The sequence below is a fragment of the Vespula pensylvanica genome, chromosome 4 (genome assembly GCF_014466175.1).
Source record: "Vespula pensylvanica isolate Volc-1 chromosome 4, ASM1446617v1, whole genome shotgun sequence".
Lineage (NCBI taxonomy): Eukaryota > Metazoa > Arthropoda > Insecta > Hymenoptera > Vespidae > Vespula > Vespula pensylvanica.
In genome coordinates this window covers 6730992-6745673 of record NC_057688.1, presented here as the reverse complement: position 1 = coordinate 6745673, position 14682 = coordinate 6730992, and the positions used below count along the sequence as shown (strand labels likewise).

Here is a 14682-nt window from a genome sequence, read left to right as displayed (position 1 = left end):
ATTTCCCTATTATTTGCTCGCTATCGCGCTCTCGCTTCTCCTCCAGACTTCCTCTGGGTTCGTTTTCCTCGCTCGAGTATTCAAGCTCTCTCTCTCTCTCTCTCTCTCTCTCTCTCTGTCTTTCTCTTCCTTTCTCACACTCTTTCTATATCTTTCCTTTTCTCGCCAGTATATTTTCTGGAGGCCATCCAAACCCTATCCATTGTGGTGGTTCGAGGACAGAGCTCCGTTCTTTTCCTTCCTTTCTTTCTTTCTTTCTTTCTTTCTTTCTTTCTTTCCTTCTTTCTTTCTTTTTCTCTTTCCTTTTTTCTTCCTTTCTTTTTTTTTCTTCCTCCTTTTCTTTCGTTTCTCTCGTATGCTTTTTTTCCTACGTTTCTTCCCTTACCATTTACCTCAGAATCTTGTATAAATTTTTATAATCTACGAGCACGCTATCCACGGTAAAAATACGATGATGTTCCCTTTCCCTCGAAAAGAATAATGTATATGAGTAGATATAGGAAAAATCGGTCGCGTAAATCATTGATCGCGAAGTCATCTTCGACGAACATCATGCTTCGTCCTAGCATTTTCGCTCGTTCACTTTTTAACGTTTTCGATGTTATCTGTAACGGTATATGTACATACACACATATATATACAGACGCACACACACATACGTGTACATATATATATATATATATATATATATATATATATATATATATATGTATACGTTGTACCCTGGACCATTTCAATTTGATTTTTCAAGCGAACGCTACCGATTTTATCGTGCGATGTAATCCATCGATCGATATGGAACACCATTCGCTTTGTCATCCTTCGGGGTAGGTTTACTCGAGTTAGATTTACGAAAAATTTATTTTTCTGCTGGCTAATATTTTTCATTAATAGATATACCTATATATGTGTATACATACAATATATATATACGAAGAAGTTAGTTTTGAAAAATATTTTATCTTTTCTGATCTATTGTTTAGTATATTGACGAAATGAAATGGTGCGATTAGAAATTTCATGATATCTATCAATTACATTTAATGCACCATCTGCCACTTCTATGCGAAGGGCAAGCCTAGTTATCGATCATTACACTGATCGATTAATTTTTTTTTTATTTATGCTACTACCAACTTGGTATATCAAGTTCTTTACACTTACATATATATATATATATATATATATATATATATATATGTGTGTACATATATATGTATATATTTTTTTAATATATAGATATAACTCAAAATTCAAATCATACTAAAATCACATTTATTCTCAGTATAATGATCGATAACTATTGGTTATCCTAGACACCGTTAGTTTGCTTTAAGGAAGTACGAAAGATCAGAGAAGAAAAGGGGTAAGGAGGTCGTTGGACTTTACTGGTAAAGTCCCATTGATTTTTAGAATAGAGGTCGAAAGCATGACTCGCAGATCGTGGCTTTTGGTGGCTCCCGCACGAAACTCTGTACATGGACGTGGACGTGGACGTAGGCAGCTATCCAGCTAGCTGGTCAGCTAGCTAGCCAGCCGGCTGGTCGACCAACCGACGGACGGCTGACTGCCTTTCTGATTGATGATCGCTACTGGACTCTCCGGCGCAATGCATACCCTACCAACAAACACGTCCTCCACCTCCACGCTTTCATCCAACGAATCCAAGTCCCAACCACCCTCTACTACCCTTTTCGTTCACGCTGAACGCCGCCGATTCATTCTCGTATCGCGCGCCTCCACCCTAATCTCTTTACACGATTCAAACAACACCTTGTTCTACTACAGGACGAACTCGCTGGAGGAACTCCGCACTTTCAAATTTATTGCTATCCACCTACCGTGTAGGTTATGTGTTTCTTATCTGTGTAATCGTTGGCTGCATTGTACTTACTAATCCCGACTATCGTTTAGGTATATTAATAGCTATATTCGGAATTCATAAACTCCGATAATTTGATAAATTAGAACTAGCTGGTGGTAGCAAAATTAATTTTTTTTTTATTAAAATTATTTACAGCGAAAGTGTATAGTTTATCTTTAATGATCTTTTGATGACAGAACAAAAAATTTATATGTTTATACATATGACTTATAATTTCAGATCACTTTTATAAAGTATTTGTTTTTCTCATGTATTTTATTGATAATAGTCGAGAGAATTTTGTGAATACAATAGCATTATTATTAATCAACCAAGTAAAAATAGTTTTCTTAGCGATTAATTCTGATGAAAAATATCTCCTTTGGGGAAAAGTCAACCTTTCACACAAGCACAAGTTTGAAGGTCGTAGAAAAGTCCTTAACATCCAAGATGCAAAGAGGGATCAGTAAAGGTAATTGCACGGCTTAATAATGAACTCGCAAAAGCATCTTCCGTCGGTAGTAACTCGGGGTGTTTGATGTCGCATGGCTTTTTATCGGGTACGTGACATTTTATAAACACAGCGTTTCGGGCGTCGCCGGCTTAGCCCGTCGCAGAAAATCTTTTAGCGCGTCGCGTCGTGCCACTGCTCCTAACGGCTAATTACCACCGAACGATCTTCCCCCGACTCTCTTCCTTTCTGTCGAACCAACCAACACTATAAAAATTTCCTTCTTGGAGAGAAAGATAACTCTGTCGCTCTTAAATGATAATATTGCTTTAATATATATTAAAAAATTGATTGTTCATGAAAAACACACACACAACAAAATATTTAATTAAAATAATAATGTTCAATAATTAATTGTACTATCAAGATTTTTTTTTTAATTCGTTCGAACTTTTTGATCATCTATCTTTTTTTTCTCTCTTTTTTTTGTATCATGAATTAAATATTGCCAATAATATAATCTCTATAAAGGAATCAACTTTCTAGTAATAATCAAATTGTTAAGTTTAAGTGAAATATTTCTTTCAAAACTATGCAACTTTTCATTTCAGGACATCAAGTATATTTATAAACTTTCATAGAAATAAGGTTTACGTAAGTAGATGCAAAAAATGTGTGTGCGTATGTGTACGTGTTTATGTTTATATGTGAATCGAAGATGAATCATTATGTTTATTACAGTTTCACGAGTATTGACTTGGTTACATCAAGGAAAAGAAAGGAGGAATAGCTTCACGTCCATTCGCACGATACTTTGGCACGCTTCACGCAAAATTGAATGTTTGCCAATATTATGAGTTACTCGTCCACCTAAAATGTCCATGAGTTTCCGGTAACTTTGTGTTTTTCAAACGTGTTGCTTCGCGAAAGGGGCATCGACCTATTCGAAACTAAGATTTACTTATAAAAATTGCAATACACACATATTCGTGCGCGTACATTTCTAATTTAACTTTCCATTTTTGTTCTAAACAATATTGCATCATAATTCCGAAGGTTGTAATTACCAGTAGAATTTCAAACTCACGTAATCAATGTCAAGGCTTAAAAAGTTTAGCTCTGGAATTTCAAAAGGATTACTTCATCGGATTCAGTAATTTCAAATAATTATACGTACACCTCGAGATAAAAGAACGTTCGTAGCGTGCAATTATTTAAATAACACGGAAATTATACAGTATGACGTTATATTGCTATCGTCTAATTCACGTGTTCGTGTTCGTTCAAGTATGTAGTTGGCTTTTGTGAAAAATGAGATAGACTAGGGATTTCGTAAGCGATAAAAGTTACTGCTTTGGCAATAAACGTAGCTACGGGTGAATCTTTATTTCGGAAATTTTCGAGAAGCTCGCAAAGCGATTTCAGAGAATAGCTAGGACAAGCTATTTCAAATCGTTCGAACGCTATATTATATCCTAACGTTAGACGTTAGCTTCTTCTCTCTCTTCTTTTTCTCCCCCTTTTTTTTTTATTTTACGTTTATACCTACATACACACGTGTTGTGTTTCTCGCGTAATCGAGAAACTGGCATTTATTTCTTCTCGCGAGATCCACTGGACCGCGGACCTGTTGCCCATAATGGGCCTCACAGCGAGATATAAAAAGTTTTCAACTCTACAGGAGCAGAAGCCGAGGTTTCTTCCAAGCCGATGCTTTGCCTTCATAATACAAACTCCCTAGTCATTCGATGATCAAAGTGCCGCTTTCTGTCTCTCTCTCTCTCTCTCTCTCTCTCTCTTTCTCTCTCTCTTCCTTATTCTCACGTATACTGGCCATTCCTTTTCAAACGTCCATTCGTATCTTTCTTTTCTTAATCTCGACGGCAACGGTTGCACGTAATATAGCAGGACATCGTAGCCGGATGGTACCGTTTCGATCGGGAAGTAGGACAGGACCCAGAGTCTCTTTGCTCCTGTCGAGTTAGGACGACGTTTCTTCCACCTTGACGGTTATTAAAAATCGCATAACTCTCGAATGAGCAAAGAAAAAGCTTTAAGCGGACCTTTTTCGAAATCTACATCAAATCATTCAACGTCACTTGGCATATCCTTACAATTAGACTATGGCACTAGCTGCGGAACCGTAGGTACGAATCCTTTATCTTCTAATTTAGCTCCAGAATGATATTCCAGGTTCATCTTTCGTTGCTGATTTTATTCAAAGACGTTGAAAAATTGACGCTTCTTTCTTTCTTTTTTTTGCCTTCTTTTTTTCTCAAAAACGCGTTATCGAAATTATTCTGAATCTTTTTTTTTTCTTTTTTTTTCTATTACAACTCCTCGTGGACTCCTCTCATGCTCGAAATATCTGTAATTTCACGTTTGTACGAGACCTTCTCGTCTTCCACTTCTAAACCCTCTTTCTCTTTCTCTCTTTCTCTCTCTCATAGCACCTCGACAGCCACCCCCCCATAGCATTCTCGTCGTTGATCACCCTTACAATTCGACGTAGCCATGCGGATGGTACCGAGGAGAAAATAATGCATTAGAAATTCAGATGACCGAAAGAGGAGCTCGCTATGCGATTTATCAAATGAAAGCGGTAGTACAGTCAAATACCCGTTCATGTCGACCGTGGAAGCGACAGTTCATTTTTAATATAAAAGAAGAGCGAAGAGAGATCGGCTATATCGTCGCAAACGACAAAAAGAGTCTCGACTATCTCGTCTATGTTCTTAGTTTATCTGTCGTATATTATCGATCGATTGACAATCAACCAAACTCTGTCCATAATGTTTATTTCGAATGTTAAATAATAAGATACTCGATGTTTTTTTTTTATTTATTATTAATTAAAATCAAAATAAAATATATTATTTTCTTGCGTTTTAATTTATTTGACTATTAAAACGAATATTTTTTAAAAATATTTAAATACTTCGCTCGATGAGTCAATGTTTATAAATAATATGTCATTTTTACTTCCTATTGTCACACTGTCCGAGTTCCATGACTGTTCATGTTCATCCATCACCAGTTTCATCCCCTTACTTTCCACAGTTTCGGCTCCTCCGACTCTTCTCTCTCTCTCCCTCTCTCTGTCTTTCTCTCTCAGTATCTCACTCCTATTTTCCACGTTATGTCGTGAAACCTGCCAACGTTTAAACGGTTTATAAACAGTCCCAGTCCGACAATTTATTAGTCCAAGCACGAAGAGTTCTTTGAATTGTCAATCCATGACTTGTCCTTGTTATATTTATATATTATTTATATTTAGAAATATAAATAGCGAATAAAATTTTGTGCGCATTATATATAATTATATATATTTATGCATAATTTTAGGAAACTATTTGAATAAAATTAAAAAAGGAAAATAGAATGTATAAATAATTCAAATCACTAAAATGACTTTTCCATTATCTTCTTACAATAAACAATAATTTATTAATATAATTAATAGTTAGAAAATTAATCGTTTTGTAAATTTTTCAGTATTAATATTTGACTTGGTAGAAAAATATAAAAATATGAAAGAAAAATTTTTTTTTCGAAACACAATCGTGGTAATGCACGATTGAAGAAAAAACAGAACGAGAAGAGAGAAAGAGAAAAGAGCAAAACGGTAAAGGCACAGAGGGGAGTTGGAGACTTTTATAGCGGCCCATTTGGCGCAACAACAAGCGTGGAAACTTCTTTTAGTGTTGGGTCACAGATTCCGGACGAAAATATGCGTACGATTATGGGGTTCCGGATTATCAATTTGTTATACCGTGTTTATTATTTGAACACGGTACCCGGTTTCCTTCACGGAAAACTCTACTGGCTGTAAAACATGGATTCGTAACATTTTTTGAAATATGTTATGTTACTATGATTTTTTGTTACCATAAACTGTATTTGCAATATCGTAAGATTATACAGATATCGCAGAAAATTTTCTTTCATGCCAGCTGAATAATTTCGGGAGATAAATATTGAATATAATAATCAATATTATTATTATTATTATTTCTTGTAATTTTGAATTATTCTTCTTTGCTTTTCTCTTTAATCAGATATTATATTTTAACCAGACATTGTATTTAGAACACAAAATTTTTTTCTTTTTTTCATTAATTTTTTCATATTTTGATCATTACATATTTCGTTAGAGAATTTCTTTTTCTTTAGTTTTGCTTCTTTCATATTATAATTATTTTATCTAAAGATATAGGCGAAAATCTTCATTAAAAAATCTTAGGACGACTTAACGAAGGAAAAATTTTGAATAGAAACGCTCATTAGGAACGTTGATCTTTCTGAAATTTCCGAGCGAAAATGTCGTCCATTTTAAAACACCAGACATTGCTCGAAGATTGCGCTTTCAGAGATATCAATCTTGAGACATCCCCCTTTCTGTCTAGTCCTTTTCTCTTTCTTCTTTTTCGACGACTATAGGGCGGCTCTAGGGATCGCCTTGCTTGGGATTTTGTCGGAGAGTTATCTTTAATTCGGTACGGATTTATTTGCCAATGAATCTTTAAATTAGATGCCGTCTCTTTCGAAATCAAGCGATACTCACGAGTAGAGTCGTCCAATCACACGCATCGTAGAGTCGACGATAGATAATATTTATTTTGGATTGTTTCCTTATCGTAATCTTTTTCTATTAAATCAATTTTGTGTACGATATATATAGATAATTTGCATTAAAAGATTTTATCTGTCTATGTTAAAGTCTTTATATTTCTATATCGAATATAACATTCCCTAATATTTTATTTCAACATTTCATGTGTAATAAAAATATCATAGATTTATTGACGATCAAAAAAAAGATAATTTGATAAGATTAGCAAATTTGCTGAAACTTTCTTGATCCTTCCGAAAGTTCAAGTGAAACCGTATGGAATCGGAAAAGAGGAGGCAATTGTTAACATTGGCGGTTCACCGTCTGTCGTTATTGCGAGATTAATTAGTGAAAGGGGTGGAGTACGTGAGACAGTCGCGAAGAAGATGGAGGGGTATCTACAAGATGGCTCTTGTGAAGAAGAAAGAGGAGGAGGTTAGTGGTGAGAGTTGCTTGGATAAGACTATCTAAGGATAGTATGATTGAAGTAAAGGGGATGACGATCATCTGGCCTTCTCTCTAGCCTAGTTCTATCCCAAGGGATGCAAGGATTAATTGACACATCGGCTTACTCTTGGAGGAGCTTGGCCAACGATGGTGACGACGACGACGACGACTACGACTACGACTACTACGACCACTACGACCACTACGACGACGACGACGACGACGACGACGACGACGACGACGACGACGACGACGACGACGACGACGACGACGACGACGACGACGACGACGACGACGACGACGACGACGACGACGACGACGACGACGACGACGACGACGACGACGACGACGACGACGACGACGACGACGACGACGACGATGCCGCGACGTGACTGATGAGACGTTCGGAAGGAGACGTTGGGAAAAACACTCGTGGATTTCGTGACTCCCTTTTTTTAGCAAGAACGTCGGCTTTTTCGGCAAGAATTATCGTGGGGAGGATATATAGGAAGGAAGAGGGAGGTTAGGGAGGAGAAGGTTCGGTACTCTCCTGGCAAATAACTCGACTAATCAGAGCCATCTCCCTTCTCGCCGTTCCAGGACGACGACGTTCCAAGTAAAACACCTCCTATAGGGCAACTGCGATGTAACAGATTGGAATTTAATACGAACAGGGTGACACGCTCGCGCGTATCATCCCTCTCACGCACTACTACATGTAGAAACGCAGCCGAACATACACATCCAAAACATATCCATAGAAACGGACTAAAGCCAATGTTTTAGTAACAGGCGTTACGTTAGTCAATGTTAACACCAAGAAAGATCCTCTCCTATCCTATCAGAGAGACCACAACTTAGAATTCGTTAGCGGCTTTAACGGAGGCACTCGTAATAACCCGCTGACGAGTCCAACTCCTGTTGCTTTGACTAATTGAAATTCGGAGATGAATAATCAAGAAGATAGACGGCGAATCCGTCGGCATCCCTTCATCATTCATCGTCAACGTTACCAGATCTTTCTTAACTTCCTAATAAATATTTCCGAACGTTTAACGTAACTTTAGTTTGACGTTATCATTTTCAAATGGGTTACGGTGTCATTTTGAATGATCGAAATTCTCCTTTAACCAAATCGATCGTTTTCTTTCCGAATCACAAATTTCATAGGTACATGCGAACGATCATTTTCCACTAACTTGTTGGACCTTACGAACCATATCGAGTAGCTATAAATCTTTGAAAAGATCCGTGGCGCGAGCCACACGATGTCCTCGTAACAGAAGGTTGTACGCAACAATGGATTTGAGATACGAAGGGTTGGAGAACTTTATAGGCCACTAGGGTCGGCATTCGACAACAGTATCTTACACCGTTCTCCATTTATCTACCTATCTTGCTTGTCTCTTCACCCTCTTTCTCTATCTCTCTCTCTTCCTCTTTCTCTCCTTCAATTTCCTTCTCATGTCTTTCTCTCTTTCTCTTTCTCTCATTCTCGTGGGTGAGTATAAACACCGACGACACCGATTTAACCGATCCTAAAGTCCTGGAGTGGTCAGAGTCCATGGCGAAGGACGGTCCACGGTACACGGTGGAAGATTAAGTGTTTGGCACGAAGGTTAACCAGCCGCTGGTCGGCGGTAACACGCGGAATCATCTGTAAATTGAGCCCTGGGCGAACGGGAGAGAGCGTCGGGACGGCCATAACTCACACGGGGGTGCCTCCGCCTCCGTCAGCAACGTAGGGGAGGTGGAGCTCTCTGCGTTCTCTCCTACAACAACCCCCGCCACGTGTTGTCCCTTATCGTCTAACAGCGCGGTCATCTTTCCGTGATTTGTGTGAAATTTTTTCTTTTTTTGTTAACTCAAAATATTTTTAATAATAAAAAAAAGAATACTATCGCGATAAGATCTGATAAGAAGGAAAAGACAATTGTTAATATTTCATAATGTCCACGTTCGTAATGTAGCTTGAGAAAAAACTTAACAAAAGTTAGATCAAATTTATTTTTTAATTATTGTGGAATATTCGAATAAGATGATAGATGTATTTCTAGGATAATTAAATATTTTGATCATCACGGAGGTATATATGTTAGATGAAATCCGTGACAAGTAACATATCGCTCTTAGATCAATTCTAATCTAAAACGTCAAGGGCAGAAAAAAAAACAGAATTGATTCCTTGATCGCTGCTAATACCGATGATAATTTAACAACTAAAGAAAAATCGTAATTGTAATTACATAGAATTATTGTACGAGTATTAATCTAATACGTGGATCAACGATAATATTCTGAGAAAGCAGCTGAACGAATCTATGGAAAGTGAAATCTTAGACGAGTAAGAAAAAATCTAATTTCGAAAACAGGACCTTCGAAGTGTCCGTGACCGTGAATGGAAAGGCATCAACGACGATTTATCTCGAAAACAATAATTCATTGGCTTGTGAAAGGGTTGTAGGGAAGCGGCATGTGTGTCCGAGGACCGAGAAGCTATCGAGGAATAGAGCGTTCGTTCACGGGACGATACATCATAATTTGCTAGCTCGTGTTTGCAAATGCTGGGGAAACGTGTGGTTTTCGTGCGTGATGCACACCAGATGCTTCCGATCTCGCGAAGGTTTCTCGGGTCGAAGAAAAGGAGTGGCTACGGACTGTCATTAGCCGACGGACATTGGACACCCTGTTGAGAGATACAATACAAGAGTGGCAGACTAATAGACTCCTAGTAGCTACCTAATGTTGTAAGCAGACAGATCGAAGTCTATGAAGTACCACTTAATAAACGTCCATATTCATTCGTATGTTAGAGATAGCTTTTCTTCGTCTTTATTGTATTTGAGGATAGGGCAAAGGTGAACGATGAAGAAATGTTTGTTTTCTTTTGACGGGATTATTCTAAGGAAAATAAAGCAGTCCGATTTTATGCCTTAATGCAATTAGGTATTCTAGTTTTATTTGGTTTTTTCTTTCTTTTTGTTATTTTGATCGTAATTAAGACATAGTAATTAGACTTGGTATTTTAATAAAGCAGTTTTAGTATACTTTATATATTAAGATTATATAAAAGATACTTCAAAGTTGATTGTACGAAATAAATTGAATGAACATTAAAATTGCTTGGAAGCGCATCAGTCCGTGAGAAAAATTAGGAAGAATTTCTTATGAATCTTTCATATGTTACGGTACCTATATCTACAACAAAGTGTTTCATTTTAATTGATTCATGCAAATGTTGAAATTTTTATCGGTAACAAAAAATCTTCGTAAAGTTACCCAGGGATTAAATATTCGTCCAAGCGCTCTCTGTTATCTCATAAGCGATCTCAAAATCATATTATTCTAGACTAATTAAAATGAAACACAGTGAATATTTTTCTTACGCTGGACTGTAAAATGTATCCATTTTGATAGGAAATAAGACTCACCTTGCTGGTTGTTCTTTCTGGTTGTTTTCTTTTCCTTCATCCAAGGATATTCTGGTACGTTGACGCCGGATGGGTCGGTTACTGCATGATGATCCATCATGTTGTGGTAAGGAGGAAGGTGTGCTCCAGGACTTATGGAACCACCGGTACCAGGTGAATGTTGCAGATTACCATCATTGGTCAATTGTGGCAAAGCGGTCATAAATTCGGCCATGGACGGTTGGCTATTGATGAAGCCGGTTTCGGCTGATCCACATGTCGGATCCATGGTTGGATGATGCGTCGAGTGCGGGGGCAGCCCGGCTGGGGCACCAACCCCCGCGGCCACCGTGGCCAGCCAGAAGCCGCCCCCTCCGTCGTTCGCCAGGACGGGTGACGTTGGCTTCGTCTTCAAGTTCGCGAACTCCTTATTCACGCGGATTCTTGACCGATCACCTATTTGATCAACGTTTTCACTACTATGCTGATCCTCCAGCTGATGATGATCTTGCCGTAGCAAAGCTTCTTGCTTACCTCGCATGGAACGCACTCGGTCGTACTTTTCTTCTTCCCTTTTTCTCTTAATTTTGGTTTTTTTTTTAATTTTTATGAAATTTTATAGGATCGTATTTGTCGAAAAGAATAACGATGATGACGATGATGATAATAATAATAATAAGAGTAATAATAATGTTGATGATGATAGTAGTAATAATAATAATAATAATAATAATAATAATAATAATAATAATAATAATAATAATAATATTTTAAATGATATTTGCACTGTTAATGATTATATTTTGGAATTAGATTAGCTATAATTCGTTTCGAAAAATCATTCTCAGACAGGAAGAAGATATTTATTATGAGAATACAGTACGTACTTCAATTCTCATAATACGATACTATACTTTGTTTCCCTTTGGGTGTCTTAGCACACTGATAAATTTATCAATTTTCCACTTGAACCAAACGACGATCTCTATTTGAAATGATCCCGCGGAAAATGCAAAACACTGTGTATTCTTCACTGTTTTCACTCTAACGATGCCCGAGAACGACTTTGCTACGTGTCTTGTCCTTCCACCTCACCAACTACACTACCGAAAAGGTTCTTCTCTTGGAAGAAAACGAATAAGAACGATGTCGCAAAGGGTCTAAGCAAAAATTCTTTAAGGGAACGATCACAGATCACTTTGGATAGTATCGGAAATACCGGTGAATATCGTAAGCGTAACCGAGCGACCGGAATCGAGACGAACGAACAAGCACGGGCGGGCAGCGGCGACGGATGGTCGACGAGTGAGGAAGGAAGGAGGAGGTAGAGGTATACGGTGGAATGGTGATGGAGTAGTAGTAGGAGGAGGTACTAGTGGAAGAGGGGTAGGTAGGTAGAGGAGGGGAGGATAGAAAGTCAGTTAAGGAAGGGGGAAGGGTAGAGGAGAAGAAGAAGAAGAAGTAGTAGAAGAAGAAGTGTGTAGAAGAAGAGTAAAAGAAGAAGAAGAAGAAGAAGAAGAAGAAGAAGAAGAAGACGAGGAAGAGGAAGAAAGTATTACGGGGGTGGGGACAGGAAGAAAGAGATGGTCGATCTTTGAAGACGACAACGACGACGAAGACGACGAAGTAGAGAAGAGAGAAGGAAGAAGAAGAAGAAGAAGAAGAAGAAGAAGAAGGTGGAGGAGGAGGAGAAAGAGGAGGAGGAGGAGGAGGAGGAGGAGAAGGATAGAGAAGAGAGGGGAGAAGACTCTAGGTGGAGTAAGAGAAGGAAGGAGGGGGTGGAAATTCCAGAGAGACGAACTTTTTCTTCGGTCCGACGTTCTCCGTTGCGTGTCTCTGTTGTTACTGCTGTCTCTCTTACCTCGCGCGTGACACAAACACACGGTTAAGGGAAGAAAGAGAGAGAGACGTATACATCCACATAGAAGAGACATAGACAGGAGGGGGTCCTCCGGGTTCCGTGGTTCAGAGTTTTCTTCTTGCGGGCTCGCTCGATGCGCCGGTGCGAAAGAGGAAGAACCAATCCGGTGCCGGTATCGGGCCCGTCCAGGCACGGCCCTCTACAGTTTGTAGGCGGGCTACACGTCACACAGAGACTAGAGAGCGAGAGAGTAAGCAGCGTTCGTGGTGAATACGAGCGAACGCACGACCGAGACTCTCTCAGGTCCGTGAGCCTCGGGAGAGTGCGGCGGAGCGACTCGAGTGGAAAAGCACGAGGCTAAGCTTGGTAGGCCACGCTCTCTCGCTCTCTACTACCGTGGGCGGGACGCCAAGCGCCCCTCTTCCTTCCTTTTTGACAAAGGTGGGGGTAACTTTCTCACGTGCTCGGCCACGAGGTCTCTGAGACTCTGTCTACCACTCCTGACAAGAGTGATCCGATTGACCTGAGATACCTCTATCCTTTTCCTCTCGTTTTTTTATTATACAAATATTCTTTCTTCTCTTTTATCTCTAGAAAATTTCCAGTAGGTAAAACTTACAATTTTACCTGAGCAGGTCTAATCGGTACAAAAGGGATTTTAAAACGTTAAATTTCACATAGTAACAAAAAATAGTACTTCTCCAAAGTTGTTTCTATGTTGTTCGTTTCAAAGTTTGGTAAAAGCAAATATATAAGAGCGGATATTTTCAGCCTCGATAAAAGTTAACATTGACAAGATTTATAGTTGGCAATTCCGTATGTTTTAATAATATCCCGAGTTTTTCAATAATTTTTCTTCAGAAATTTTTTGTTAAATTTATGTTAGACTTTCTTTATGTTAGTACTTTCTATGTAAGATTATTTACTGTCAGTACGGTTAGTAAACTATATTTATCATCTATAGAGATCTATAAATTATGATTTATAAAGAAGAAGATATATTTAAATAACTTTATTATTATATTGAAAGCAAAATAATATCTAATTTTATTGCAATCCTTTTGTATTAAATGTTATTTAAATGCAGATGGCTCGAAGTTTATAAATTAAATCCGTTTTCCATTAGCAAATGCATAGAATGCAACCTACGGACCAAACTTTAGTTTCTCTCCCATCTTTTCACCATGGTTTATTTGAAAAATAAAAACTAAGATGCTATAAACTTTTACTATAGGTACCTTTGAAATTAGAAAAGAAATCTCTTGCTTTTTAAAGGCAATTTCATCTTAGTTGCAGTAACATAAAAATTATTTGGAATTAATTCAATTGTTGCTTTTTCATCTGTCCTTTTTTCGTCATTTTATTTTTGTTTTTTTTTTTCTAAGCGAGACTAATCATTTTTTTCTATCGAACATAAGCAATATGTATATATATATATATATATATATATATATATATATATATATATATGTATATGTGTGAAACGAACCAGCAATACGAGGATTTTTTGAGGAGAGCTAGCCGTGATCTCTTCGATCATATTCCCTGTCTAAATGAGAGCTTCTCCACAAAGCGGATCAGGGTAATCTGTCATCAAAACCGTCCTACGGAATCGTCGTGGTAACAACTGACGTATCCTCCTCTCTTCCTCCACCACTCCCTCTCTCATCCAAGCTGAGCAATTTTAACCGTTACAACGAAGTGACGGCTGCATTCGTTGCACGCAATCCGATTCAATTGCAAATCGTTTTTTGTCGAGTTACTCCGGACCTCGAGTTTTCTCTCTCTTTCTTTCTCTCTCTCTTTTTTTCTTTTTTTTTTTCTTTTTTATTTATCATATCATATCCTCATGATACTCTTCGCGTTTTATTAAATCGCCGTGGATGATGTTCCTGATATTTACCTTGAAATTTGTTGTAAATTTAAAGAAGAAATTTTTTTACTCGATATATGATAGGCATATCAATCAAGTGTAATAAAAAAAAAGAAATCCTTGAAAATATTGAAAGAAAGTATCAAACATACAATAAGATCGAT

General features: G+C 37.9%; 1 protein-coding gene across 1 annotated transcript in view; it reads right to left on the bottom strand.

Moving 5' to 3' along the window:
- The window catches only part of LOC122628611 (homeotic protein proboscipedia), a 29286-nt gene extending 17737 nt beyond the window's left edge, over positions 1-11549 (bottom strand). Inside the window, exon 1 of the mRNA XM_043811051.1 lies at positions 10806-11549. Within this exon, the coding sequence (XP_043666986.1) occupies positions 10806-11325 (520 nt within the window). The 5' untranslated portion in view covers positions 11326-11549. The remainder of the gene's footprint in view (positions 1-10805) is intronic.
- Positions 11550-14682: the final 3133 nt, after the last annotated feature.